Below are 27,010 nucleotides of genomic sequence, written 5' to 3'. Positions count from 1 at the left end.
AAAGTTCGGCGGACGCGGCTGAGACTGGTCGCCCTCTAGCGGACGAACGCTGAAATGCCACCGCCCAGTAATTCCCATTATTCCCACCACTGACCAGGTGAACCGGTGGCTGGTCGGGTGGAGCCGGCGGGAACTGGCCGCTGGATTAAGAAGGAGGGCAGGCAGAGTGAAGAGGGGAAAAATGTGATTGGTGGCTGAAATAGTTCTGCAAATCCAGTTCTAATTGACTCACTTTCCATAATCCTTCTCAGTGTCAACGCCGGCCCACTGCAGGGCACACGCACCATTCACTGTTGCATACGGAAAATTAGGAGTCTCCAATTAACCCAATGTCCATGTTTGGATGGCAGAAGGAGGCCGGAAAACCTGCGGGGACAGCATGCAGACTCCACATACGCATAAGGTTCGAGCCGGGATTCAAACTCACAACCTTGGTGTTGTTAGGCCACGTTACCATGCACAGCCAGGTCAAATTCATTAAAATTAAACTGCTTAGGTAATACAATTAATGCAATTCAACACAACAAATTCATCAAAATCACTTTTTTATTTATCATACAGTTCCATTGCCTTCATCAGTTTAAAGTTTACAATGTAGTGGTCTTGGAATGATTTAGGTCAAGACAGTAGGCTGAGAAACAAAAATCAAGTCTTCCTTCAGATTCGGTCACTCCAAACACTATTCCACCGAAGGTTCTCCCGTTGTCACACGGGAAGATTTCCAATAATCACATTCCCACGTCAAGTCCAAATGATCACAGTGGTCCATTTCTTTAAGAGCTCAAAGTGGTCCACAAAAAGTACAACATGATAAATAATGATCTAAGAACTACAAGAGACTTTTTAAAAGATCAGATAAAAATTTTGTCTAAAAAGAATATAAATTAAATTATAGCCTCCTGTATTTAAGGAAGTTGTACTCTATAGCTGTAGTGGAAAAGTGGATCTGTACAACAGGAATTTAGCTTGGGCATCTCTCTCTCTCTCTTGTTTCGGTGTGTTTTCCGATTACCCTCCTGCTCTCAGGCTCATTCAGCTTGTTCTTGTTTGGCAGAGAAGATGGATCCGAATTGGAAATAAACAGCTCCCATTCGGCCATATTACTGCATTTTCCTCTGAAACATTTCATCTTCCCTCCGTGTGGTTTTTGTAGCACCTTCAGGCTTCAGAGTCGTGGTCACTCCATTTGTTTGGTCCATCAGATGCCCAACACACACAGGTCTGTTTGGTCGCTGCCCATTCGTGTGCTCAGCGGATCGCTCATTTTTTGGAGAGGAATTTCATCTTATGGCCTAGAGTGTACAAAAAATGTGGTAAAATATGTAAAAATTGTAAAACATAGTGCTCTAATTTGATTAGACCATCTCAAAGACAACAGCCCTTACCTAGACCTTTGAGGAATTTGTTCACTCCACGGTTCTCGCTTCCTGGTAGTGAATCAAGGTAGTCTTGGGCCCGCACTTCAAACAGACCTTTAATACCCATAATGACACCAGACAAAAACAGGAATTCCACAGGTGAGAAGCATGAGGGCATAGGAGACCTTCTGGGAAAATATTAGAGACATTGATATTTGTAGAAGGATATAATGAAATTCTAAATAATTCTTTTTTTAATAAATGACAACACTGATCACTGTGGTGCTAAATGTGGTGTTTTCTGAATGAAATAGAACATTTTGTTCGCCAAATATACTGTCATGCACGCGTTTAATAAAAGAAAGGCAACGCACAATGTTAAACCATATCAACCTCACCCCTCAAAAGGGTATATCAGAATATCAAAGTCTAAATCTTCAAATCTGAACAGCGTGATTCACCTTTCAGGCCTTGGCGGCGGAGCTCCCTCTCCTGCACAAATCCGGCAAACATCTGCGTCTCCATGAAGACCTCCAGGAAACGGCGCAGGCTTTTGGACGACACAGCCTTGCGGAAGGCCTCGCGGTGGAAGGAGGAGGGCGTGGGGGATGGTGAGGTGGAGGAGGCCGAGGCCGAGGCCGAATCGTCATCTCGCTCCACACCACCCATGAAGAGCGAGTAGTGGCCGACCATTTCCACGAAAAAGCGGACGAAGGCCTCGGAAACCACGGCGCTTAGAGAGCTGGACTCTGCAGTCGGAGCAGAGAAGTGGTGGAGGTCATTACATGTCACATTATCTGCCACTGAGCCTGTGCAGTAGCATACTGACCCCAAGGGAAATATTTGTTTTACAAAAAATACCCTAGACAATTGACATTGTGCATTAAAAGCTTAATCAAGTCTATGAAACCTGGTTATTAAGATTACATATGTATTATGTAATTTACATATGTATAAGATCAACCTTTATTAGTCTCACAAGTGGAAAATTGCATTAATATTAATTAATATTGTATTAATGTATATTTATTAATGTACATTTGGTTTAATGTACTAATGAATATCATAATGATCATCTTTTCTAATTAAATTAACAATTTACTGTACTGTTCTTGCATGCTTATTTGGCAGCAGTACTGTGTGCTTTTGAGTTGAAAAGATGTCTGTGAATCCCAGTGAACGTCCTGAATGTCAGCTCACCACTGGGATAATCTCCTTTGTCAGTGGCCAGCTCCTTCCTCCTCTCCAGGACGTGCTCGAGTGCTGCCTGCAGTTTGTGGGGTAGAATGGAGTCTTCATCGTCCAGCTGAGGAGGGACCATACGTACGGACGCGTTACGGATGTGCATGTGTGCATGAAGCCGAGACTAGATGAGACTGTGTAGTAGGTGTTAGCTGGGGTGCCAGGTGGTACCTGTCTGAGGAAACGGCTGTTGCCAAGGTCGACCACCAGAACCTGTGGGCAGAGCAGAAGGGAGGGTGATGTAACATCCTGCTCTTTTTTTTTAAACGGAGAGTCATTGTTAGACGGAGGAAAGGGTCAAGGCTCAAGGGGGAGACGTGTCACACACCGACACATGAGGCCCGGCCTGAAATAGGAAAAGCTCAAAGGAAAATATAGAAAAGAATCACCTTCTGATCTTTACTCATGAAACCGAATGACGTTTTACAGTTCGACATCTGTCTCCTGAACTAAAAATAGATAAGAGCCATCACCCTCCTCCCTTTCCTCTGCTGCCCACCACAGGAAATCTAAAAGACTAATCACAGAAGTCCCAGGTAACCACAATCAATTTGCTGAAACTTTTTTTTTTTTTATTATCAAAAAAGCGATTTGGCAGCTTTACCGTAATTAACACACTCCACAATCAGTAGTGAAAAATACATAGCAGTGCATTATAAATATATTTTAAAAAAAAAATTGATTCATGTAAGGAAAGACCAGTTCACAGGGAGACGCACCTCCTCGATGGGCAGCTCTTTGAGCCGGGGAAGAGAGCTGGAGAGCAGGCCCACGATGAAGGGTGTGGGGGTGCACACAATGTCCATCATGGACGGGGGCAGCACTGGGATGTAGGTGTGCTGCCAGGTGAAAGGATAGAGCAGGGCGACCACTGCATGGCAGCACTGAGACAGCGTACTGTTGGGAGGACAGAAGAAATTAAGACAAATGGTGACTAGGGTGGCCACCAAGTGCGAGCAATGACAGGAACTGAGAAATACCATTTAAGAGAAAAGGACCTGTGTGCTGCTGTGTGCTGATTGGTCAGTCTCTTCTGGTCCTGCATGTGTCACTAATGTTAATGTGAAAAAAACAGCACTTGTGTACTACTTTACAAGTACTATAGCCAATGGAAATACATTTTGAATCATATTTTTATAAATATATATAAAAAAAAAAAGTGAAGTGATTGTCACATGTGATACACAGCAGCACAGAACACGGTGCACACAGTGAAATGTGTCCTCTGCATTTAACCCATCACCCTGAGTGAGCAGTGGGCAGCCATGAAAGGCGCCCCAGTGTGTGGGTATGGTGCTTTGCTCAGTGGCACCTTGGCAGATCAGGATTCAAACCAGCAAACTTCTGATTTTTGGGGCCTCTTCCTTAACCACTAGGCCACCACTGCCCCTTAAAAATGCGTTTGATCCTACTTTGCAACAGAAATTGTTATTTTACTTTTGTTTACTCTAAAGTGGCTATTACCTGTTCAACTAATTAAGTGTTTTTTGTTTTTTTCTTGCCTTAACTGGTTATTAAAGATTTTTTGGTCATGTGACCCTGTTTTATTTCAATAATGTGATTCTCCTTTTTACCACTAGGTGGCACAAACGCACAAAACCCTGCAGTGTAATGAATTGGAAGTGACGCCTGCTTGGGACAGTTTTAAGGACCAAATAACTCGAATATTCTTGATTATTAGAAACGTATGATCTAAATTTCACTAGCGTTGAGTACACTAAAGCCACGACATCACAGTTCAACCGCCCGGCGTTACTACCGCCGTTCTTTGTCTGTTGTTGGATGAGAATGAAAAGGTTAGAGAAAACCTAGAGACAACAAAACAAAAAAAAAAACATGGTAATTGCCTCAGCGTCCCGAAGCCAAGAGACTCTCCTTTCATTGTTAAACTTGTGTCTGGCATGCTGAAACTTTTTCCGTAGAAAAAAAACTAGGCGACTATACCACACAGCAGCACTTTTTCCATCGTTCGTCTCATTCCTTGATAAACTGTTCCACTAACCCTTCTCAAAGCAGGCAGTGAATCGCAGTTTAAGCCGTTTTCCTGGACGAAAGCACCTGCTTGGCCCTGTCATGCCGTGCCGTAGAAGAGGCTGCGAGGTCGGCTGCCCACCTGAGCTTGTCGGCGGTGAAGATGACTCGGCGCTCCAGGAGGAGCGAGGCGAAGACGCGCAGGAGGAGCCGCAGGCTGAGCGAGGAGAAGAGGCACTCGAAGTCCACATGCTCCAGACGGGAGTCAGACGGCCGACACAGCTTAATGACCTGGGCCAGACCAGAGGAACGTGTTCAGGAGGAGGGCAAGGCTTGGGAATGCCTCCGCCACGGCCCATCTTCGACACTCACACACAGGCTCGTTCTCATCCAGTATGTCATAATAATTCCCGCTGTCATGACAGGTCAGAATCAGTGTCTGTTAAGAACACACCTCGGTACCTGACCCGGGCAGGAAGTTCTTCACAGTTATGGTTCTCCCAGGGGCAGGGAAGGGAGCTTCCATGATGCCCCGCATGAAAGGCTGAACCAGCGCTGGGGAAATGGCCCTCCTCTTCTCCACCTCGTCCAGGATCTGTTTAAGATTTACAGCGCAACGTAACCACAAACACATGGGCACGCTAACCAAATGAACATGCCCATATGGGCACGCACGGCAAAATTACATTTCATTAGAGGGCCCGCTTTACGACGATGACCACATCAGCTGGAATTCACATGTGTTTCGGGTACCGGAGTTCCAGCTCACTTTGGGAATGTGGGGTTGAAAAGACACGGGGGTGGTGCTCTGTGTGGGAGTTTCGAGCGTGGTGGGAAGGGGGGAGAACGGAGGCCTTGTACATAGAAACGCAGGCAGTCCGCAGCTTCCTGCTGCTGAATCGGGGAATATTTTGCCATGCATTTTAATGTGTCCGTCTTTTTCACAGGCTGAACCATACTGTCACAGCAGGTCCCAACAAACAAAGTGAACAGTAGCTACTTCTGGCTAGTTCTCAATCTACACATATATGAATTTGTGCATTATAGAACAAAATAGAAGACTCAAATCCATGAGATCACTCTTCATCAACCTTTTGGCTGTTTAACATTTAACAGCATATAGCAGATGCTCTGGTAGCTGGTATATGGTACCTATGGTACCTGTGCTTATGCACAGCGACTTACAATCAGTTGTTACAGGGACAGCAACTCAGGGTGAAGTGTCTTGCTCAGGGACAAAATGGTTAAAGTGGGGTTCAAACCTGTGACTTTATGGTCTTCGGTTTCAAAGGCAAGTGTGTTATATGTTTGGTTTTTTTTAAATAGAATTTTCACCTGTGTTTACCTGTTCCTCATTTGACCCCACTGTTATACTGAGTTCCACTCCTTTAACATGATCTCATTCCTGAATGGGGTTTTGTCTGCATTACCTGCACACACTGAAGGTAATGCATTTTCTGCATTTTCGGTGCTTCTGAGCGCATCTCTGTTTGTTTATTGTCAATAAAAAGTTTTATTTTCCACTTTCATTCACATAATTAGATTATAATAATCTTGTAGCATCCATAGACTAGTTCTGCCAAGACTTTTGATGGGTAGTATATGCAGATATGAAAGGCTTAAGATTTGTAGCTACCAGTGATTACAACAAAAATACATACAAAGATAGAATTCTAGATTTGACTTTGATCTGTTAAGTGAAAGATTTCAGACCCTGTTTGTAAAAAGTGACATTTCCACGCTCAGTTTCTGGATAGGTCAGAAGGGTCACTTTAGTTGGGCTCGGGTCCGGTCGGGTCATGTCAAATCGAGTTCTTGTATATAGTATTTGCCCTTTCCATATGATTCGCTGATTGTAAGTTTGTTTTCTGTGAAAAAGCATTTTTGTCTTATTAAATGTAAAAATTTTTGATAAACCTCAACACTCGACAACCCTTCTCAGGTAATGCGTTTAATTATCGCTCGAGTGAAACAAAAAAGGATGCTGAGGAGGTGAAACTTAACTAGCCTGTGGCAATTACGTTTTAAACCTGTTAATTTCCATGCACATTTTTTACCTCGTAGTCTAGCACACGTGGCGTGCATGAAGAAAGCTGTGCTTTTAAAAAGCTGTATTTGTCAGGTTGGGTCGGGTCGGATTCTGCTGGGCTTGGCCCCAGTTACAGCTCTACTGTAAGAATTGTAAGAGTATGTGACCTACATTTTCTTTGAGGGCTCTTTGTCTGCATTCTGTTACATTATACATGCACATGATTCCACAAAAGTGAATACCTTAGAGAAGAGGTCAAAGCAGCCCAGACGGCTTACGATGCAGTAGACCTCAGGTAGCCTCCTTCCTTTCCCACTTGGCTGCAAGAACAAAGCAAAACACAAAGTGTCAGGCACAGTTTCCTCTCCAGAGGTTAACTGCACCATCAGCCTCGTGTTTGCCAGGCATTTGCAGTACGTGCAGTGGTGAGGAAACAGAACACTGTGCAGAATCACATAGGTTGACTTCTGTGTATCTTCTCAGAATGTCCTAGATCCGCCAAAGTGAAAAACCAAAACGCTGTGCACCACCAGCAACTCACCAGCAATCGGCGGCAGTACCCAAACCTTCGGCTTCCATCCTCACCAGTCAAGACAAATGAGAAGGTCTCACTTTAAAACGTAAAAAGGCATGATCAGTTTTCTCTCCATGTTAATCATTCCTCTGAAGACCGGTTCCTAAATTATAGTACACAACTAAATCCAATAATAACCCCAAATAGACCGGCCTGGTGATCAACATACATCATTCCCAAATAGGTTAATAAGTTAAGATTTTCACCTGGGGAAATTATCCACCGGAGCCCAGTCCTTAGCATCAGGGAAACAAAACTGAGGAATGACTTTGAGTTGGTCCTCAGCCTCACGCATGAACTTGAAGCTCCTTTCAAGCTAGCAAAAAAATGAAGCCAATATTAAAGTCCAGTCGGTATTCAAAGATCTCCACAAAAGCTGCTTTCTCTCAAATAGAAATGATGACAACGGTTCCCAATGTAATTTTCTAGCATTTGAGAATGTGTGAAGACATCTATTTAAATGTTCTGGTGTGGTTGAATTTCACGCTGTATTACAGCCACGTGCATTACAGAAAAGAAATATTTGTGTCTTTGTGAGAGGTGTCCAATTGGTGCTGTATCAGTTTGCCATATCAGATAACTGGACAGCCCCCCCACTCCTGAGCAGCCCAATGTAATAGAATTTGAAACAACTGTACAGAACAGATGAACAGTCTGTACAGAACTACCACTGCACACCTATACTGTCAGAAACAGGGGTTCATTCACAGTCTATTTCTGTCTCAGATGGTAAAGTCTACAAGGGCTCATTATTGGACTTGGAGGTACTTATGTGTATTTTTTTTTGGGGGGGGGAGGCAAAGTGTGTGTGAAGTCAATCACAGTTTTCTTTACCTTTAGAGGAAACTGCTGAGTCACTTCAGGCAGGTAAGGTGCCCCAGCTTTAGTTTTGTGTAGTGCAACCACCAAGAAATACTCAAAGAGCTTCCTCTCTTGCAGATCCATCAAGTCCCGCTCCAGAGTGCGGTATCGTCCCGTCTGCTTCAGCATAGTCTGAACCGACACCAGCCGCTGGCTGTGTGCTGAGACGAACCGAGACAGAGGGCTTAAGACAGTCTGGGACGCTGACGCTCTATGATGTACAATAAAACATGAACTGTGATGCTGTCCTTACCTTTCAGCTTCTCCTCTGTGTCACTTTCAGACTCACTGTTCTCATCTGTAACTGTGTTAGGGGAACAGACAGAGGTTTATTGCCTAAAGAAACCTTCAAGGAACCTGCCTTGTTTCACACGTGTATTAGATAATATTGAGTAACTCAATCCTGCATGGAAAAATGGGCCAAAAGTCTCTAACCGAGACCTGTACATGTGCCCATAAAGCTAACTAAACACATATGGTATGGCTACAGTTGGCCCTTTGATGGAAATTCTTGAGAGGACGCACCTCTTCCTGAGCTGGACTCAGTGGACTGGGAGACCCTCTTCATCCTCTTCTTGCCCCTCCTCGCCTCAAAAATGCCATTGATCTTCAGCACCATCTGCAGGAATGCAGCACATTGTATTCAGTATTCGTAAAAGGCACCTCCAGCACTGCAGGAAATGTCTTTTTTCTTTTCAGAGCAGCCTCTCAAGCGATTCAGCTCTCTGAAGCATTCCCAGACAAGAGAGTGACTCCCTGAACATCAGCCTCAGACCATGAATCACTTTTCTGAAACCTGGACTATGGGTCTGGATGCCCAAGATGGTACCTTTGGTATTTTCCTGCGTCGGCGGTTGTAAGGGTCTCCAGAGAGACACGGCGTGTCATCGGGGCTACTGGGGGTGGATGGCGGGCTGATTCTGGACGGGGACGCAATACCCCAGTCCCTGTTGGTCTTACGCAACTCCAGCAATTTGAAGCTGCGCCGCTCAGAATTCTGCCTAAAGAATCCTGGCTTGGACGAGAGCTGTCGTCAAACCAGATGGTAGGAAGAGGTGAGGAATGAAGTCAGCATTGATCTTAAAGTGTTGTCTACTGTGTCTCAACTCACTGCAAAACACATTCCACATCTTGTAATGTTGCAGCATTCTACTGTTATGTCAGTATTCTAACCCATAATGTCAACGTGAAAAAAGTTTACTTGCGGTTTTGGCAAATTTATAAAAAAATTTAAAATGATAAATCACATGTACAGCTCAATTTAGAGCTTCTCATTTTTTAGCTTTATTTTTAATAGATTTGCCAAAACATCAAGTAAACTTTTTCACGTTGTCATTATGGGGTGTTTTAATAACTTTGGAATGAGGCTGTAACATAACAAAATGTGGAAGGACTGATGCACTGTGAATATTTTCCGGATGCACTGTATATGCTTGTTGCCTGAGTATTCCATACATTAAATTGCTCAAACCAAATATGAGCTTTATAGTGTAATACTATAGTATTCTGTGGGGCAGGGCATTTTATTTCATTCAGTGTACTCATTTGTCGGTAAAGACAACTGATATATTTAGATTTGCTATTGAAAGAACAAAAATCGCCGTTTGTTATTAAGGAATTGTGGAACATTTTCACAGTTTTGGAAACTTTTTGGCCTTTTTTGTTTTTTCTTTTTTATTGTAATGTTTGAGTTTGACCATACCATCTTTCTGTAGGGATCGCAGCTGCGATGCAAACAAAAATGCTCATGACTCCTACCTTGGTTGGTGTGTCAGGTGCAGAAGATGCAAGTGAAACAGGCAGCGGACATTTGTTTCCCTTGCTGTCCCTCTCCAGTTCAATGTCTTCATATGGGTTCTCCTTTGATGGAGGGTCTGTGAAGAGAAACAACCATACTGGTAAATATTGCAGGGTTAATTCTTTTTTTCCAGCCACGGGACACGGCAGACCATTTCCAAACACAGATTCACAACGATATTTATTTCCCACTGTTAAAAGATTGCGTTTTTGATTCCTCTTTTCCAGCAAAGTTTTCCAGCTGACTTTGTTTTTTTATTTCGCTTTTTTTTTCACTTCTGCTCCAGATGTTTGTTACAGCGCCAGTGGCACTCCTCACACGAGCGCCACTCGCATCATTAACCGCTTCAGTGACAGTGCAAACGTGCAGTAGATTTACCGACATGCTTTACCAAACATTCTGGGAGGCTTGAGCGGTACAAAGGAGGGTTAGAGAGTAAGGCAAAGATCTTTTTTAGATACACAGCCTCACTCCTGTTTAAATTCATCCACCAGATGCAGCCTGTAGGAGGAAGACATGAGACAAGAACATCCAGTTCCTTTCAGTTGGAATGGAAAGAACTGGGACTGGGACTAAACTCTACCTACAATTCCATCGTAAATCCTATAATGCATTCCAACCGTAATGCCAACTAATACTGCCACTCAGAGACAATTTAATCATTAATTCAAAAGTTTACCCAGCTAATGAGCTATGGACCCACCAGTTCATAAAGTTCAATCCAGTTCAATCCAGTTCATAAACCAAGGCATTACCGCATGCTGGTGTCTGATGTCATCGCCCTAACTTTCTGATTGTGTTCACCTGATGTTCCGGGTACAAATACAGCCTGATTGTGTCTAGTCTGCAATGGGTCATTGTTTGTATGTCTTTGTATCCTGTCCTGTATGCTGCGAATTGTTATGAGTGAAACCGCTGTCCTGTGTAAGTTGTGCATATGCACCCTAAAAGGAATCCAGCTCAAAAGATGACACAGGAAAGGCTTTAGCTTTAAGTGGCAAATTGCAAATTGTACACATGTGGCATGAGATTTCATTCAGAGCGTGGGTTATATATTAACAGCATGACTTCTGTACCCAGTGCATAAATTCCCCTTCTTCTCCCCACAGCTTTTGTGTGTGTCTGTGCTTGTTTTTTTTTACCTAGGATATCCTCATAGACGTTCTCCTCTGATAACGTGCGTGTAAGGGTCAGCTTGGCCTGGGCGTACCAATCCACCCTGCAGTTCTCTGTGGACGACTGCAGCAGGTCCTCAAATTCATATGATTTCCTGCAGGTAAACCAACACACAAACACCACTTTCAGAAAGGGGTTGAGGCGGATCGGCAACGGCTGCAGGAAATTGGAGACTTTCAGGGTTTGTTGTGCTTGCTGGGTGAACTTATTACAGTAATTTTGTGTTCACATTTCATTAGGTTAGTGGACAAAAGCAAACAAAGGACCTCTGGTTGACGTAGTGCATGTACAAATAAATGTCAATAAAATAGCTCCCTTTTGCTCAAGACAGTACAAAACTTATAAATGCACTTGATGTGCACAATTGTAGCTCCTTAAAGCATAAAATGCAGTTTAAAAACAGGACAAGCCAGTAGAGTGATGAAAGAGACATGAGAATCTGTGCACCAAAACTTACTGAGATGATTTTCCATTGTCACTTATTAATGGAAGACTAAAGAATTCAGTGACCTCAGTGTGTGAGTTGTCACAAAAGAATGAATTACTGTGCTACCTTTAAATGACATGCAATGAATTACGTAATAAATTGAGTATAAATTGAACCTCCCAATGTCAGGCTAACTTTCTCAGATAATATGATTGGTAGTTGAGCTACGTTTGTGAAAGTGAAGTGATTGTCATTGTGATACACTTCAGCACAGCACACGGTGACACAAAAAAAAAATGTGCCCTCTGCTGTGGTGATTGGTAGTTGAGCTACGTTTGTGAAAGTGAAGTGATTGTCATTGTGATACACTTCAGCACAGCACACGGTGACACAAAAAAAAATGTGTCCTCTGCTTGAGCAGTGGGCAGCCATGAAAGGCAGGAGCAGTGTGGGAGCAGTGTGTACTTTGCTCAGTGGCACCTCGGTGGCACCTTGGCGGATCAGGATTGAAACCGCTTTTCAACCGATTACGGGGCCGCTTTCTTAACCGCTAGGCCACCACTGCCCCTTTTTTCTGTGGGGGAGTTCGACTCAGTGCCGGCTACGGGACTTCTGGTTACTAGTCCGTCGTGTTAACCGTTAGGCCAGCACTCACCGTTTGCATATACACTGAAAAAAGAAAACACTGGCTAAATATAAAAAAAAAAAAAAAATTAACCTGCCCAATTGTTTTCTTGTTCTTTTCGTCTTTGATGTATTAAGCCAACCCAGCAAAAGCACAATACTGACAATCTAAAAGGGGGCTAATAAAAAGATTCCCCACCTGTGCTATACTGGTAAACACAGTAGCATTATAACTGTAGCTCCACAAAACTGTGCATGGAAACATTCTGACTGGCTCATGCATAAGGCTTATTTGTAGACATCTGTATTCTTCTCCCCTTTGCTACCTATTAGTGCTGTCCGCAGGTCTGTCTGCCCATGGCCTCCTGCAGACGCCAGGCGGGGGACACGTGGGCAGCGGCGGTGGGGGGATTGAAGGAAGAGGAGGGAGGTTCCGTCTGCCTTTTGCAGACCTCGAGACAGATGTGGGAGTGCCTGTTGGAGTATGGTGCTGGAAGGTCCTTAGAGGTTTTGGCACAGGGTTGATGGATGGTGCCCCGGGCTCAGTGTACACGTTTTCTGGGTCTCCGTCCTGACCCCGTCGGCTCCCTGTGGGCCGAACCACATCCAGCGTCCCAAAAATAGGCTCAGATCCTCTTTTCTCTGCCTCCTCCTGCTCCTCCTTTGAAGGAGGACAGAAGTAGTTGCCAGGCATCACCAAGGAAGACTTGTTTGGAGTCTCTTTCATGGCCTGCTCTAATTTTTTTATGTGAGTCAAAACAGATTTTTTATCCTGCACTGTCTCCACCATTTTACTTCGAGGACCCTTGTCCAGAATCACATCCCAGTCTTTTGAAGGTGCCTCAGGGGACATAGGCCTTGAGTCCCCCAGTTTTCCTCCATTTTCCTTTCCAAAGTCATCTCTCTCCCAGCTAACAATTCTCTTACTGTCCCTCCTCTGGACCTCAATGTTTTTGACATCCTTCTTCCTTACACTGTCTGCCTCCTTTGGTCCTGTCATTGCTGGACAAGACCCTGTGGTATCTGTCTTGCCTTCCCACTGGGAGATCTTGTCTCGGATGCTGTTGCTGCTTTTCAGGCCTCCAGGAGTCTTGGAGAGCTTGTTGCAGCCACTCAAGCCATTCTCGATGGTGCGGCTGTCTGTGCTGCTGGACTTCTTGTGGGCAAGCATGATGGCACCCCCTGGGCTGTTGCTGCTATTATCCAGGGGCGCAAGCGCAACCTTGCCGTCCCCGTCCTGGTCTGGCCGCCGGGGCACAGTAGACGGATTGTCTCCAAGCTTTAATCCACAGCACTGGAACCTGCAAAAAGCACCATCATGAGAAACAGTAAAATCATCACATCTTCTCAGTTTCACCTTACATTTCACACATTTTAAGGACTTTGCATGCTCACATCACACCTTGTATCTGGCATGCTGAGAAGTAAGTGATAACACCCTGCTACATTAACACACAAGGTATAGAGTGCAGCTTTCCAATAATTTCATTTTTAAAAAATATTTCTGGGTATATTCCAGCACATTAATGTTATGCAAGCATGTTATTTCATGAAATGCATTAGGAGTATTATTATATTGATGCAGACAGAAACAGATGCTTTTCAGACTGATCGAATTTCAAACTATTTATTTTGTTTAGTTGAACAAGTGCTTTCCTATTTGTGCCGAACTTATGTGAACAGTAGGGTAAGTTTTGAATTTATTTAGGTTTACTTAGCAAATATAAATGAATTGGGTGGGGCTCGGGGTATCTGCTGCCAAATATTTGTCGCTCTGGATAAGGGCGTCTGCCAAAGGCCTTAAGTGTAAATGTAAATGTATTTGGAGTTTCTCCGCCCCTAGTGGATTGTTGTTTTTGGTCCCTGATAATTTTTATAATCATTTACAATGTTCACAGATCCACAGTGTCACTGTGATGAGTTCATGCAACTATAATGAATTTATTTATTATTTGTTGAGCATCCCGGTTACTGGGTCATAGGTGAACTAGGGCCCTCAGTTTTGGAACAGGTCTCTCGGCCATTTGCAGTTGCTGCGGGAATTCTCGTCTCCGTTTTCATCATTTTCTTTCGTCGGATTGGCTTAGTAAACACAAGTTGGGTTTCTGGCCAACTTGTGATTTTGCTTCAACAAACAAATGGAAGAAACGTGAACCCCTTGACATTTCATGAGATCACTGAATAATTGCCATGGCCATGCAGTGCAGTGATGTGTATGCAGACAACTTGCACAACATCCTCAAAAAATGCATTTTTTAAAGACACACTTTTGAATTACAGTCTTTGGCTGCCATTGGAAACTGGGGGTGGGATATTTTGTAAATCTCTTGGCCTTATTTGATTTTTTCCCGTATGGATAAAGCCATAGTTTTTATGAGACATGGAGCACCTAAAAGGAAAAACAAGGTCAGACTCTGGAGGCCAGAAAAGAGAGAAAAGCACAAGTGTGTGTATGGGGGGAGGCATAGTATCCTCATAGCAGGAGGCTTGGCGTGTTTAGATTAGAAAGGAGGGGGGGTTGCAGTCTATGGGCAGAAACTGTGGGAAGTGTTACCCTTGCATACAGCGAAATGAAACTACCAATGGGAGAGGCCAAAAAAAAGCATATTTAAAGAATATGAGAAAATTTAAAAGAGCATCTATACAATGTTGCATGTACACTACTGACGTAGTGTATTTCTTACCCGTTGGCAGATTGGTAGATGCAGTTCTCGCCGTTCGTACAGAGCAGCAGTGCTCTCCCACCGGTCATGGTGCTAGCAGCTGGCATTCTGCAACAACAGAAAGGAGCCATATTTGTCTCCATCATCTGCACAATGGTCCTTGACAACCCCTCTCTTAGAATGATTTCATTCCAACCCATGCTCATTTCAAATTGCCAGATTACTAGCCAGTTTAAATAAGGTAGTAGGTTGATATGAAGGCATTCTGGTGATGTAAAGAAATCCTCAAGCGATTCATAACGTGTACAGTGTGAAGGACTCATGTATCCCAAGTGTCCTGGTTAAGCATGGACTCAAAAACAAGACGCTTTTTGTCTTTTTGTTTTCTGCATCAAATCAATCTCAGACAGATGAAAGCAAAGCATGTGGAAGAAATGAGTGTTCAGAAGCCACGCTGTCATTTTAAAGGGGGAAATCCTGAAAATTCCCGAGTGTAATGCAATTAGGTCCTACTCCGCAGGATGTCAGCAACATTCCAATACAAAAGGACACCATTCAGACTGGTGGCTGCTGGCAAACCAACAGATCGAATGGCTTCTGCAGAACCAACATCTGATTCAGCTGCCTTCATTATATTCACTTACAAAAAGCAGAAAAATAGGCAAATGTGAGTATGTACATTCCCTCAGGTAGCACAGTATTACTGGAATAGTATTACTGTTTTGGATATTGTAAAGCTTTAAGTAAAAATATTACAGTAACACAAGTCCTTGCATAGACAGGTTTGTACAGAAGACATGAAATTAACTAAAGGGCAAAAAACAAAAACTGAATGGTTATTTGGTTTCGTCACATCTAGGGGGATCTAAACCTGTATTCAGAAACTCCCTTGGGCCATTCATTAAGCACAATTTAGATCATTTTCTCGATGTGGCCTCAGCAGTTTTTTGTAATGGCTTCACAGATTTAGAGGATGTGTCAGCCGTGTCCCCGTCTGAGCCACTCTACTCTCCCAAAATGGTAACAAGGAAGTATGACATCAACAATGGGAGCCAGAGGCACACGGAAACCACACGGAAACCACACGGCACCCACCGGCCATCAAACGCTTCCTGAGAGAGTTGCTGGCTCCTTCACCCCCCATCCCCCATTCCACCCCACCCCCCAACATAAACAAGTGCTAACCCTGACTCTACAATCCATTGTCAGTAATGCATCACTGTCATCACTTAAATGCCTATGTTATGTCCATTGGAGTGAACTGACTGTATTTTAATGCACACTTCCAATGCTGGGTTTTTGGGACAAGAGCTAAAGCCATTCGGTGTGGGGTGTGGTTAACCTTAATTCGGCGGACAACAATGACCTTCAATTGAAGGCCAGTAATTACTGAAGTAGCTGCCTACCCTTCCCTCGGAAAAGAGAGCTCTCCCACTGTAGATCTCTTCATGCACTTAATGTCAAGTGAGCTTTAATGCCTGTCTTCTCTGCCTGTCTCACCCTCTGTCTGTCTCAGAGCGAACCCCCAGAGATCCAAAGGCGCTTGCGTCAGTGCATCGACGGCCTGCTGGCCCAAATGATTTTCAGCTGTGTGTGTGTTGGGGGAAAAGGGGTTGTGAGTGGAGAGGGTCACATGTTTGAGGAGAAACAGCAACCCCCACCTCGCCCCTTCCTCGCTCCCTTTCTGCTTTTTCTCTCCCCACCGAAGGAAGAGGGTGAGAGAAAGAAAAGAAGTAAGAAAAGAAGTCCAAGTGAGCAGAGCTGAAGAATGTGTACAGCCCCCGAAAAAAAAAAAATTCTGGGTCAGGGTTGACATTAAGTGTGGGCTGTAAGAGAGGGGATATTTGGAAGAGAAATGGTCGTATTGCATTACGTAGTGACATTGATGTTGTCTTCTGAGGGTTCAGATTTTTTAGTTCTTGCAAACATCAATTTCGAGGTAGGTTCTATAGCCAGAGGCAACTATGCGCATGCACTGGACCTGCTTCCATAATTCCATGAATCTGATGGTGCATGCTCTCCGTAGCAACAACGCATTTTAATGATGCAGACTTTCTTTCCTTGAAAGTGTCTAAGGGAAAGTTCTAACAGGTTCCAGAGAGACTGGCCTGCACAGGGGCCAGCAGTCAAATTCGGGGCACAAAGACGTGTGTGTACACGTGACACAGCTAATCAGAATCCATAAAACTGACAATCTTGCTTATTTTATTGCTGGCTTAACTTTAGTCTTTGGAAAGTATGCTGGACCTTGGGTGGCTCCTTTTTCCTCACATGCCATTGTTAACAATGACCCTTCAAGAAATGGCTCCACCTACAATGACGTGACGAGGGGAAACCATCTGGTCCATCCAATAAAAGCACCATGGGATAGATGAACTCCCCCTACCTGTCCTGCCCCATGACCTCCTACCTCTAAAGCTGCTTGGTGTGTCTTTCCTGGCCAGGAGAACACTTGGGAAGTGCTCTGATCCGTTCAAGATGGACAAATTTATAAACCAAGCCATTCCAAAAGCCAACAGAAGCTTCTGGGTGTATGTTGCCAAGAAAGCGTGCGAGTCATATATCTGAAAGAAGATCTATGGTCAAAGTGCATGTTCCAGAGCAAGGACAGGCATTAGCTTTAAATACTGCTGTGTCTTGTGTGCTCCCTCGACACCAACTCGGTGTAAATATGGGATTAGAGGGTAATCAGCCGAGATAAGCAAGCTGGTACTGTGGTGGGAATGGAACCAGTTCTTTGGAGGGGTTAAGGAGGCGGGGGGCTAGGTAGGGTCAGGGCGAGGGAATCAGATCAGAGAGTTTATCAGTTTGGTTGCATAACTAACCGCTCCAACCAAGTGATGGCTGTCACTGGGATCTAGAATAGTCTAGTTTTGACATTAGCCAACATTTCTGGGCTGATCCCCACATTTGGTGCAGATCTACATGCATGAGTCTGGCTGGGATGTGTACATCTGGTCTGCTTTTGCTGAGTATCTGAGTGAGTGTTTGAAGAGTGGACAGAAGTGAGTGAGTGGAATGCCTGGACCCTGACCATTAGACCTCTGACCATAAATCCCCCCATCGAACAAGAAGCCAAAGACCCGGCTCTGGACGCACAAATTACCGCCACAATCCAAGCAAGCCTTCATAACCGCATCCAAACACTGATGCCTCTCCAGCAGCCCAACTGCAGCAGAGGTGGCCTAGTGGGGTAGTCAAAGGTTGCCAGTTCGAATCCTAAACCCCCAAGGTGGCACTGATGTGCCACTGAGTCCCCACACACATGGGTGCCTTTCATGGCTGCCCACTGCTTATTAAGGTGATGTAGAGGACACATTTATCTGAACAAAGCACTGTCACCACACATTGCTCCCCGGGCACCTGTCATGGCTGCACCCTGCTCACCAAGGGTGTGTGCACCGTGTGCAGTGTATCACAATGACAATCACTTCACTTTCAGCAACTCTGCTCATGGGATCTCAGAGAAGTTGAGGTAGATTAGACAGTCCATCCTACCTTTCCAACAGTTGAGGTAGATTAGACAGTCCATCCTACCTTTCCAACATTTGTACAGTTTTAGACCACATTAAAAAAAAAATAGAACTCAAGCCAATGGCCACAGGAAAACATTTTTTTGTATTGTCATTATGTACCTTGTTGGTATGTAATTGATTCTGATACCAAAAAGATTTTAAAGACTTTAACTATGTTTTTTGTCAACAAAGCTTAAAATGGAGCTATGATAACACACCCTGCTTTCATCAGCTATAATTTTTTTCATCCCCTAAGTGGCTTCATCTTCAACCATTTATATTAAATGAAACCTGGCTGTAGGAAATGGATCTTTTGTATAATGTAGTCAGTTTACTGGTTAACTTTGTCAGTTGTCGGTTCCACTGAAACTAATGATTGGATGTCTATAAACTCTTTGGTGGAAATGACCTGTACACACGTGTTGAGCAAGCATGAAGTTGAAAGAAAGGAGTCTGTTTGCAATGCCCTGCCTTTTTGCTAGAGGGGTGGAACCTTTTGGACTGTGAAGTCGTGAGCATTTACAGTGAACCTGGTGTTGAGCCAATCCATTCCTGCCTCAACATCCCAAGAGTTGCTCTGCATCTCACAGCTGCTTCTCATAAAGGCCTCATCCACTGGCCGTTGGGCCCTGAAAGAGCCTAACAGCATGACATCATGCCTGTTGTCTCCCATTGCCTCCAACAATTCATGTGGAGCAGAAAGTGCTCTGTAGTTTCCTAAACTACCTAAAAAGAGGACCTGCCCATAGCGTCCCCATGCCCTACCATTTCATTGCAGGCTTCTCAATAAAGGCCATAGTCTTGCAATATTTTACTTGGAAATTGGGCTTTTAAAAGCATTAACAGAATGAGGAGAAATTGAAGTTCACGTTTAGGCATTTTCCTTGAGGTGTGGATTCCAAACTGCCTTCCCACATTGGCCATTACTTTTGTTGGCAAAGGTCTACATTCGTGGCCTGAATGTCTGTTTTTTTTTTTCAACACACGGTTCAACCTCGTCTGTGATCAATTTAACGCCCAACTTCACATTTAGCCTGTGGAAGCAGGATTCTGGGGTGTTTTTTGTTAGGGGGATGGTGTGTACTGAGTGGGATGAACAGTGATATTTGTTTTTTCCCCTGATGCTCAGAACGCACTTGCTCCCCAGGCTTTGCCAGAGGCTTGAAGAGCCAGTTATCACACCATGTGTGGTGTGAGGGAATGGGAGGGGACTGCGGTGGCTGGAGTATCTCAGGGCCAGAGGAGGTGACGGCTCGAGAAGGGGCAAGGGAGGCGGACTGAGGGGAGGAAGATGTGCAAATAAACAATGGAATTTTATCTCTCCCTGCAGCGGAGTCAGTGCTTTTCTGCAGCCTGTGCTGACCTGCTTTTCCCAAGCAGATCCCATAGCGGGGATCTGGCCTGGGTCCAAGTGTGCTGTGGACTCAGCCCCCTTCTCCAACTGTCTTTCTCTGTCCGTTACCCCTTTATTCCTTCCTCCAAAGCCCCTGGACATTGTGCCTCCTCGCTCTATGGTGAAAGCATTCCAGTCAGACGGCCCATGGGCACCCCGTGTCTACCCTCCATACCAGTCATTATGTCTACCACCACTCTGTAATGAGAGCTGTGCCTCCACTCTCCTATTGTTCTCATATTTGGGAAAGTATGGGCTGCAGAGACTTCTGAATCTGGGTTAGCCACAAAAAAGGGTGTCAGGAACTAGAAAGGACAATGCAAAAAAAAAAAAGGACAATGCAAAAAAACACAACTGTGTGTGTGTGTGTGCATGCATATATTCTGTGTTTGGGGCCTATTTTGCACTCTTATCATTTCCCTCTAAATATAGTACTGGTATGTATTGTTGTGTTTCTTGTTATTGTGCTTCCTGAATTCTACTGTGACTTGTCCTAGATGTGGTCAGTGGGTCCCTCCTCCGAAAAGTCCATAAGGACAGGCAGAATATCGTTTTGTGTGATGAAGGAACGTGGCCTGAATATAACGTTATGGGATTCTGAAGCAGCATGGGAGTCACACAGGATGGAGTTACGGAGCAAGAGAAGGACCACGCGGCTAACCGCTCAGTGGCAGCTGGTTGCCAAGGGCCTCGAGGGCAAACACCACGATGCAAAACAGTTATTTTCTTGTTTGTCTTTTTGCTTTTGCTGAGACAAGGCAGACAGCACAGGAAGTGTGATGGCAGGATGTGGGTGCCTGGTTTCCATCCTCCCCCTACTCCCGCCCTGTTTGAGGGATCACTGCCCCAAGACTCAGCCTTTGATGAATGTGATGGTTCCGCCAGCATTATCCAAGGCACACTTACATGTCGGTGAAGGAAACCCTGTTTAGGTCAACTTGTCAGACCCTATAAATGACCGAACCATTCTATTATGTCAGGGAGTTTCCTTCTGACCTATGCTTCCATCCTGGTGTTGTTACATTTGAAAAGCTCAGCAAGGTTTCGAATAACTTTGTATGTCTTTCAGCCATGCAGTCAGACCATACAGGCTTGTTTTAACAAAACTATGGTCCTTTCAAAACTGAAGAGAGGATCATTTTTGCTCAAGGCAAAGAACCGCATGTAATACAACACCCTGCTCAAAAACAGAGTAGAGGATAGACCTTATTGCAGAAAATAGTGGCAGCCAACATTGTGTTCAGGCTGCCCCAGTTTCCAGCTTTTCCGACTCTTGTGCTGAGACTTTCTTATTGTCTTTCTTCGTGCAATGGTCTGAACTGGAGGTCAAAAGGCGCCTTCTCCTGCATTCTGCAGGCACAGCCAAAAAGCATGCGTCTATGAAAAAGAAGATGTGAAGTGAAGATGAGAGAGTAGATTTTCTGGGAAGTAGCAAAAATAATCCCCATTCCCCCATCTGGACAGAAAGATCACATTTCAGCAGTGTTCTTTTGCAGGGGCGGAGGATTCTTCTTACCTTCTCCAGAAATCCCTGAACCCCCCCCCCCCCCCCCCCTTCTTTTATCCCAGGCTCACTCCTACGCTGCCGCACGCTCATCCTAGTCTGTAACCAATTAGCCTACTGGCTTTAAAGCCCACAGAGCAGACCAGCTAATCTAAATTGCCTTTATGGCTGGAACTGGCAGCGTTTGTTATATAGCATGACGCTAGCATGGTGGTTTTAACCGAACAATATTACCACACATTGCAGGCATTCTGCATTCTGTAAAAGACAAGGGTAGCATTGGTTTTATGTGGAACGTAACTGTATTGGTTTTGACCTGCAAGCATGGACAGACAAACAATTCTGACATCTTTGCACATTCTCCAAAAATGCTTCTAGCCAGTTAGCTGTTGGTGGAGAGCAATGTTGCTGTTTGGGCATTTATCAGACTACAGATCAGTGGCTGAAGAGAGGGTATAGTCAATTTCTCTAATTCTTAATAGTTCATATACCCCCTTTTTGCCACACAAGAGAAAATATTAAAGATTCTTGTTATGGGTGTGTCTGTTTTTAAAGACTAATTTAGCTATTTCTTGCTGGCAGTGGTGGCCTAGCGGTTAAGGAAGGGGCTCCATAATCCGAAACGCCAAGGTGCCACTGAGGTACACACTGCTCCCCGGGCGCCTGTCATGGCTGCCCGCTGCTCAATAAGGGTGATGGGTTAAATGCAGAGGACACATTTTGTTGTGTCACCGTGTGCTGTTTCACAATGACAATCACTTCACTTTCACATTCTTCAGGGCAGGATTTAAGCCACTACAATAATTATGTAATTATGTGCCAAAATTCTGGCAGGGTAAGTGATTGGCTTAGCAGGTAATGAGACTGACTGTAACTGGAAGGTTACCGGTTTGAATGCTGAGCCCCCGGTTTGAAGATTGTCCCCACACACTGCTCGCTGGGTGCCTGTCACGGCTGCCCTCTGATCCCTCAGGGGATGGGCTAAGACCTCATTTCACTGGGTGCTGTGCTGTGGTGTGTCACGTGACAACTAATCACTGTCACGTTTCACTTCATCCACCATCTTCAAAAAGCAGTGTTACCACATTGTTGAAAACCTTATGCATCTCTAGTCAGTTCCTAATGTCACAATATGCACAGGAGAGAACAAACACAAGTGCTCGTCACCATTTTTCAGTTGTTAACAGATGTTGTCAATGTCAGTCAGCTTATGTCACTTGACGATTCCTCAGTGCGAATGTAATCATAAAGCAGAGGCCAACCTTGAAACACTGACACTACAGAGCACACAGATGGAAATCAAGGATCAGCTGAGGATTAAGTTCCTCTCAGTCTTTTGCAGGTGAGAAGGATCTGGAGTGTGGAACATCTGCAATACATTTCTGACAATGCTTCACCTTTTACAGACCCAACTGAACAAATACCTCTTTAGGAAAGTTTTTTTCTTAACTTACTTTTAAAGTAACTTTTATGTCCACTTTTACGCAATTGCATTTTTACAAAGTAGACTTAGACTAGTTTGATTTGTAACTATACTATCAATATTTATCCTAAGAAAGAAAGTCTTAGCTCAAAGATTTTGACATATCGTTCAGGACCACTGTTGTTTTTTTTCATGGCCATCAAGGCTGAATATTTTTCAGCTGCATCCCAGAACATTACTCTACTTTTAGGTATAGTAATTTAAGTATTTTCAATTGAATGAATTGACGCACAGTAAATATACAGCCATGCCTGCTGTTTAAGCGATTTCTGCTGAAGGAAGGAATTTTTTTTTGCATCACCCTTGCATATGATGAGGTGCACTGCAAATCAGTTCCCCTCCACAGCTGTTCGCAGGGAGATGCATTTTAATGGCGGACATCTGGCTGGATAAGTCCGCCTCGGTCTCTCCCAGTAAGACTTCTCTTCTCGCCCCCAGCCGAAGAGATGACTCTGTGCCAAATCTAGAGTTACCCTTCCTGTTTGCACTCCTGCTCCTGCGGTTCTGCCTGAGAATTCCCATCAGCGCAGCGGTCCCATCCCCGCACGCCTGTGCAGAATGGATTTTTATAATTCCCCCGGCTATTCCCAGAGGAGTCGAGCGAGGCGAGAGCTTGGGAAAAGCTTGTTTCCGGAGTCAGTGGTCGGCCGAGCAACGCACAGCTTCCTCCTGCCTTCTGTGTCCCTTTGTCTAAGTCTGCACGCTCAAATCCAACATTTTCAGCCTTAAAACACACAGTTCAGGCTCTCAGGTCTACTCACTGAGATGGAAAGAGAACAGACCCATAATGCCTGTTTTCTTCCGTCTCATGCCAAATCTGACCAATTAACTCTACCTCTGCTGCCTCGAGCGTCATCGTCATTAAGTCATTACGCTCCCTCCACAGAGGAATCATAATGGCCAGAGAGTGGTTCAACTTTTTGGCTTCTGTTTCACCCCTGAAAGCGAGGTGAAAGTTGGGCAATCATTCCAGGGCAGCCCTAAATGTTTTCAATTAAAGCTAAATGTGCTACTGTTTGGGGGATAAGAGCTTTTATCGATGCTTTTTGGACAATTTTCCATTAACATTCTTTATTGTGTGCGGTTGACACTTTGTGTGGTAACTTTTTCCACTGGCACTGGTTGCTCAGCATGGATGGCCATTGCCAAAACCAAAGCCAATGGACTGTGTGGGCTGAGCAGCCACTGGAAAAATAGACGAACACAATATGATGGAGAGGGATGCCAGCACCGATCCCAGGGAAACATATTCCCCCCAGTCGGCCATTCCCAGAATTTACCGTCTTGTTAGATGAGCAGGTCAAAGCTGCTTGTGGGTGCTCCTCTCCGCACTCAGATGTGAAACCTCAGATGACTTTCCTCATCAGTGCACCCAGCTGCATGCAAGTACCACGGTGGAAAACGAAATAGCTTTGGCCGTAAGTTATGATTCCTTTTGAGTCAGAAAACCACTTCCACCAGAGCAGGCCTTGATGCATTCGTTCCCTAAGTGTGGAGGAAGCACTAAACCACATTTGAGTTCCAACATTTCACACAATCACTTTATATGGCTACACATACCAACTACAATCAGCTTCAACCCCAAGGGTGTTTTGGGAATATGTGTAATGTTATGGATATGAAGGAATGAAGAGCACAAGAGGAGTGGACAACAGCTTGCATGCACAGGCCCTGAGGTGAATGGGGGCAGGAGATGAGGAGGAGGTGAGAGAGCCAGAGTAAGAGAGGCAGGGAGGAGGTGGGCTTTAATAAAAACAACATCTGTGGCCCGTTCCCCCAGCCATGCACACAAAGCTCAAGGGCTCACGGAATCCTGGGCAGCAAGAATTCCGTCACGCGCACAGCGGGGTGCATTCTGACGCCATCGCCGTGGAAACGGCCACTGCCTGGTCCATGTGGCATAGACCACGGTCAGTGGTGGGTGCTAAGTGGCTTTATCGGGAGGGGGGGTTGAAAAGAGCTCTTCATGAGTCAGCCCAGTGGGGGACTGTTTGAAAAAGGCCCTGATGTCACCGACTTCGCCCACTGTCTTTTACAGGACAGAAGCAAGGCCAATTTACATTACAATGTACACTGCAATGGTGAAACAGAAGAAATGTCAGAGATCACCCGCTCAGAAGTCAACTGCTCACTCACTCAAATGCAATAATGAAAGTTATGAATTGTGGTTGCAAAACTGGCCTGTGACTCTATTCTGTGTTGGAAAGGCAGTATTTTGAGGCATTTTCAGTGCTGGTGCAGCATGCCCATTGGACTTTTTCCATTGGTCTCTTTCTGATGGAGGATTAGACATTAAATGGTGGGTTTAATTCTGATAGATACCTTCCCAGCATACAGGATTTGTTCCCCAAACATTTACTAGACATTCATGGCATTCTCTACAATATTTTGGACCTTCCTTATAGTTGTAATGGAGACGTCCAGTAACGGGACATCCTGGAATGTTGATTGACTTTTGGAATAAGATTGAGGCGTGTCTTACATAACTTCCCAACATCCTCAACACCAAATGCACCTTTTTGGGGGGGATTTTATGCTGAGTGTTATTGTGGACATTTCCCTAATGTTACTCAATAACACAATAACATCCCTGGTATGTCCAGGAAATGTTGCCCCATCAGGACATTTCAAGAACATCTAATAACATCTCTGACATGGAAACGACACCCTACACCATTTACAGAATGTTTGGAGAGCAACTTAAGAAGACGTCAAGGGGACATTATTTCATCTGCTGCATTTTCATAAAAGTCAGATCTCCTTTCTCTGAAGAATAGCAGATTAGTCATGCGTATGAAAGCGAGACACAGCAGATCATTTGATGAAATGTTCTAAGATGTTACTTGGAAGCCTTTTGTCCTGAAAAGGCTGAGATATACATTCATAACCACTGATAGAAGTGGGTCACTGACGCAGAATCGAACCGTTCGAGGGGAGTACCTGGAATCTCTCATTACTCTTCACAAAGTGAATCCCAGATGTGGCCAAGAAGTTCTCGGAAGTGCCGAGGAACGCATTCGAGCTGATGACATTATATGTCCCGAGTCAGAACCGCACAGAGCTCCGCCTCACGCGAGACCCTGACCTGTGAAAACGGACTGGATCTGAACCTGTAATGAAACGTTTGTTTTGGGAACACGTGGTGAAACACGAGCGGACGGGTTCGCTGCCAAACTCCTGGCACCGAATCTGTAACAAATTAGAAAGCCGTTCACTTGACCGGCCAGAAGGTTTTGGCCCTAATAGAAGCAGTTCGTGTCTAATTTGCCTCTAATTAATGACCATGTAGCAATCTCAGGATCCGATTGTTCATAACGTGCAGTCACATTTCAACATGGTTGTCCTTCAGTCCATGCAGGGGCTTTCGAGACCAGAACTCCTTCCGATTCTGTTTGGCTCTGTGCTGTGCCATCAGTAAAGAGGATCCATTGTTCCCCTGGCAGGAATGGCTCACCTCACTTATCCAATTACCCACTTTCCTCTGCACTCGTGGAGACTGTGCCACATTTAACCGCTTATCAAATGTCTCTTTTGCGAATGTGTGACTTTCTGCACTCTCTATTGGACTTTTTCGCTGTTCGCTCGGGTCTGCCAGGTTGCACTTTTTATTACCTTTTTTTTTGTACATAGATTTTTGGAACTCATTTTGTAGATATGAATGTCCAAGAACCCCTCAGTACAGTCTCTCTCACTCTCTCTCTCTCTCTCTCTCTCTCTCTCTCACACACACACACACACACACACACACTTAGTCACTGACTTTCTGTAAGTCACTCAGTTACTCACACATAATAAAACCCCATAAACAAGCACAAAAAAAAAAAAGCAGTTCAAACACACACCCCTCGTTCCAGTCACTGTGGATGCGGTGCTGAGGAAGCATGTTGGACTCCTACCTTCTCGTGGTGGATGAGCCCTGAAGAAGTGGTCCGGCGGCGCTCTCTCATTTTGTGAAATCTGACACTGGATATGGCAGCATCCACTCGCATGATTTCCCCTGGAAGGCAGCTTGCCTCCTCGCTGGCCCCTGTTGCCAAAAAATTTGAACGAGAGAAAAAAGAGCAAAAGCAACACTCCTCAAATTCATACGAAAACTGAAAACTGCAAACTTCTTCCACAAAGTTGAGCATTGAGCCTGAGCAGCTTTCAGGTCTCCTGCTCTCTTTCTTTCGCTCTCATCTCGTTCTGTGCTCTTGCCTCGCTCTCTCTCTCTTGCTCTCTGAACTTTTCCCACCCCTCCCTCTCACAGGGACCCCCCCCTTTTTCCCTCCCTTCTTCCCTCTGCAGCTCCCTCCTCTTCTCCTTTTCCATCATAGACATTAACTCCCCCCACCTCTCTCTCTCGCTGCTCTCTGCCCCCCCCCGCTGAACTAATCTGCAGCTGGCTTGGCG

General features: G+C 44.8%; 1 protein-coding gene across 1 annotated transcript; it reads right to left on the bottom strand.

The window, feature by feature from the left end:
• Positions 1-528: 528 nt before the first annotated feature.
• Positions 529-26,825, bottom strand: si:dkey-82f1.1 (DENN domain-containing protein 2A). Its single transcript, XM_028958991.1, has 20 exons — positions 26,515-26,825; positions 14,745-14,831; positions 12,387-13,361; positions 10,976-11,103; positions 9,794-9,909; positions 8,865-9,062; positions 8,561-8,654; positions 8,289-8,339; positions 8,009-8,196; positions 7,381-7,490; positions 7,142-7,211; positions 6,843-6,920; positions 5,026-5,166; positions 4,714-4,862; positions 3,320-3,497; positions 2,772-2,813; positions 2,559-2,664; positions 1,820-2,107; positions 1,386-1,472; positions 529-1,292 (listed from the first exon to the last, which is right to left on the bottom strand). Exons 2-20 carry the CDS (start codon positions 14,828-14,830, stop codon positions 1,261-1,263), a joined length of 3,117 nt encoding a protein of 1,038 aa, XP_028814824.1. The 5' UTR covers position 14,831; positions 26,515-26,825; the 3' UTR covers positions 529-1,260.
• Between the last annotated feature and the right edge of the window lie 185 nt (positions 26,826-27,010).

The sequence above is a fragment of the Denticeps clupeoides genome, chromosome 17 (genome assembly GCF_900700375.1).
Source record: "Denticeps clupeoides chromosome 17, fDenClu1.1, whole genome shotgun sequence".
In the NCBI taxonomy this organism is placed as follows: Eukaryota; Metazoa; Chordata; class Actinopteri; order Clupeiformes; family Denticipitidae; genus Denticeps; species Denticeps clupeoides.
This window is presented reverse-complemented; position numbering and strand designations above follow the sequence as displayed.

Bases quoted from the DNA above. Each gene is read 5' to 3' on its own strand.
- si:dkey-82f1.1 (XM_028958991.1), bottom strand. From the start codon at position 14,830: ATGCCAGCTGCTAGCACCATGACCGGTGGGAGAGCACTGCTGCTCTGT. The intron at 9,910-10,975 runs GTAAAAAAAAAC...TTCTCTTCACAG, and splicing joins CGTCTATGAGGATATCCTAG to ACCCTCCATCAAAGGAGAAC. The intron at 8,340-8,560 runs GTGCGTCCTCTC...CCCCTAACACAG, and splicing joins TGAGTCCAGCTCAGGAAGAG to TTACAGATGAGAACAGTGAG.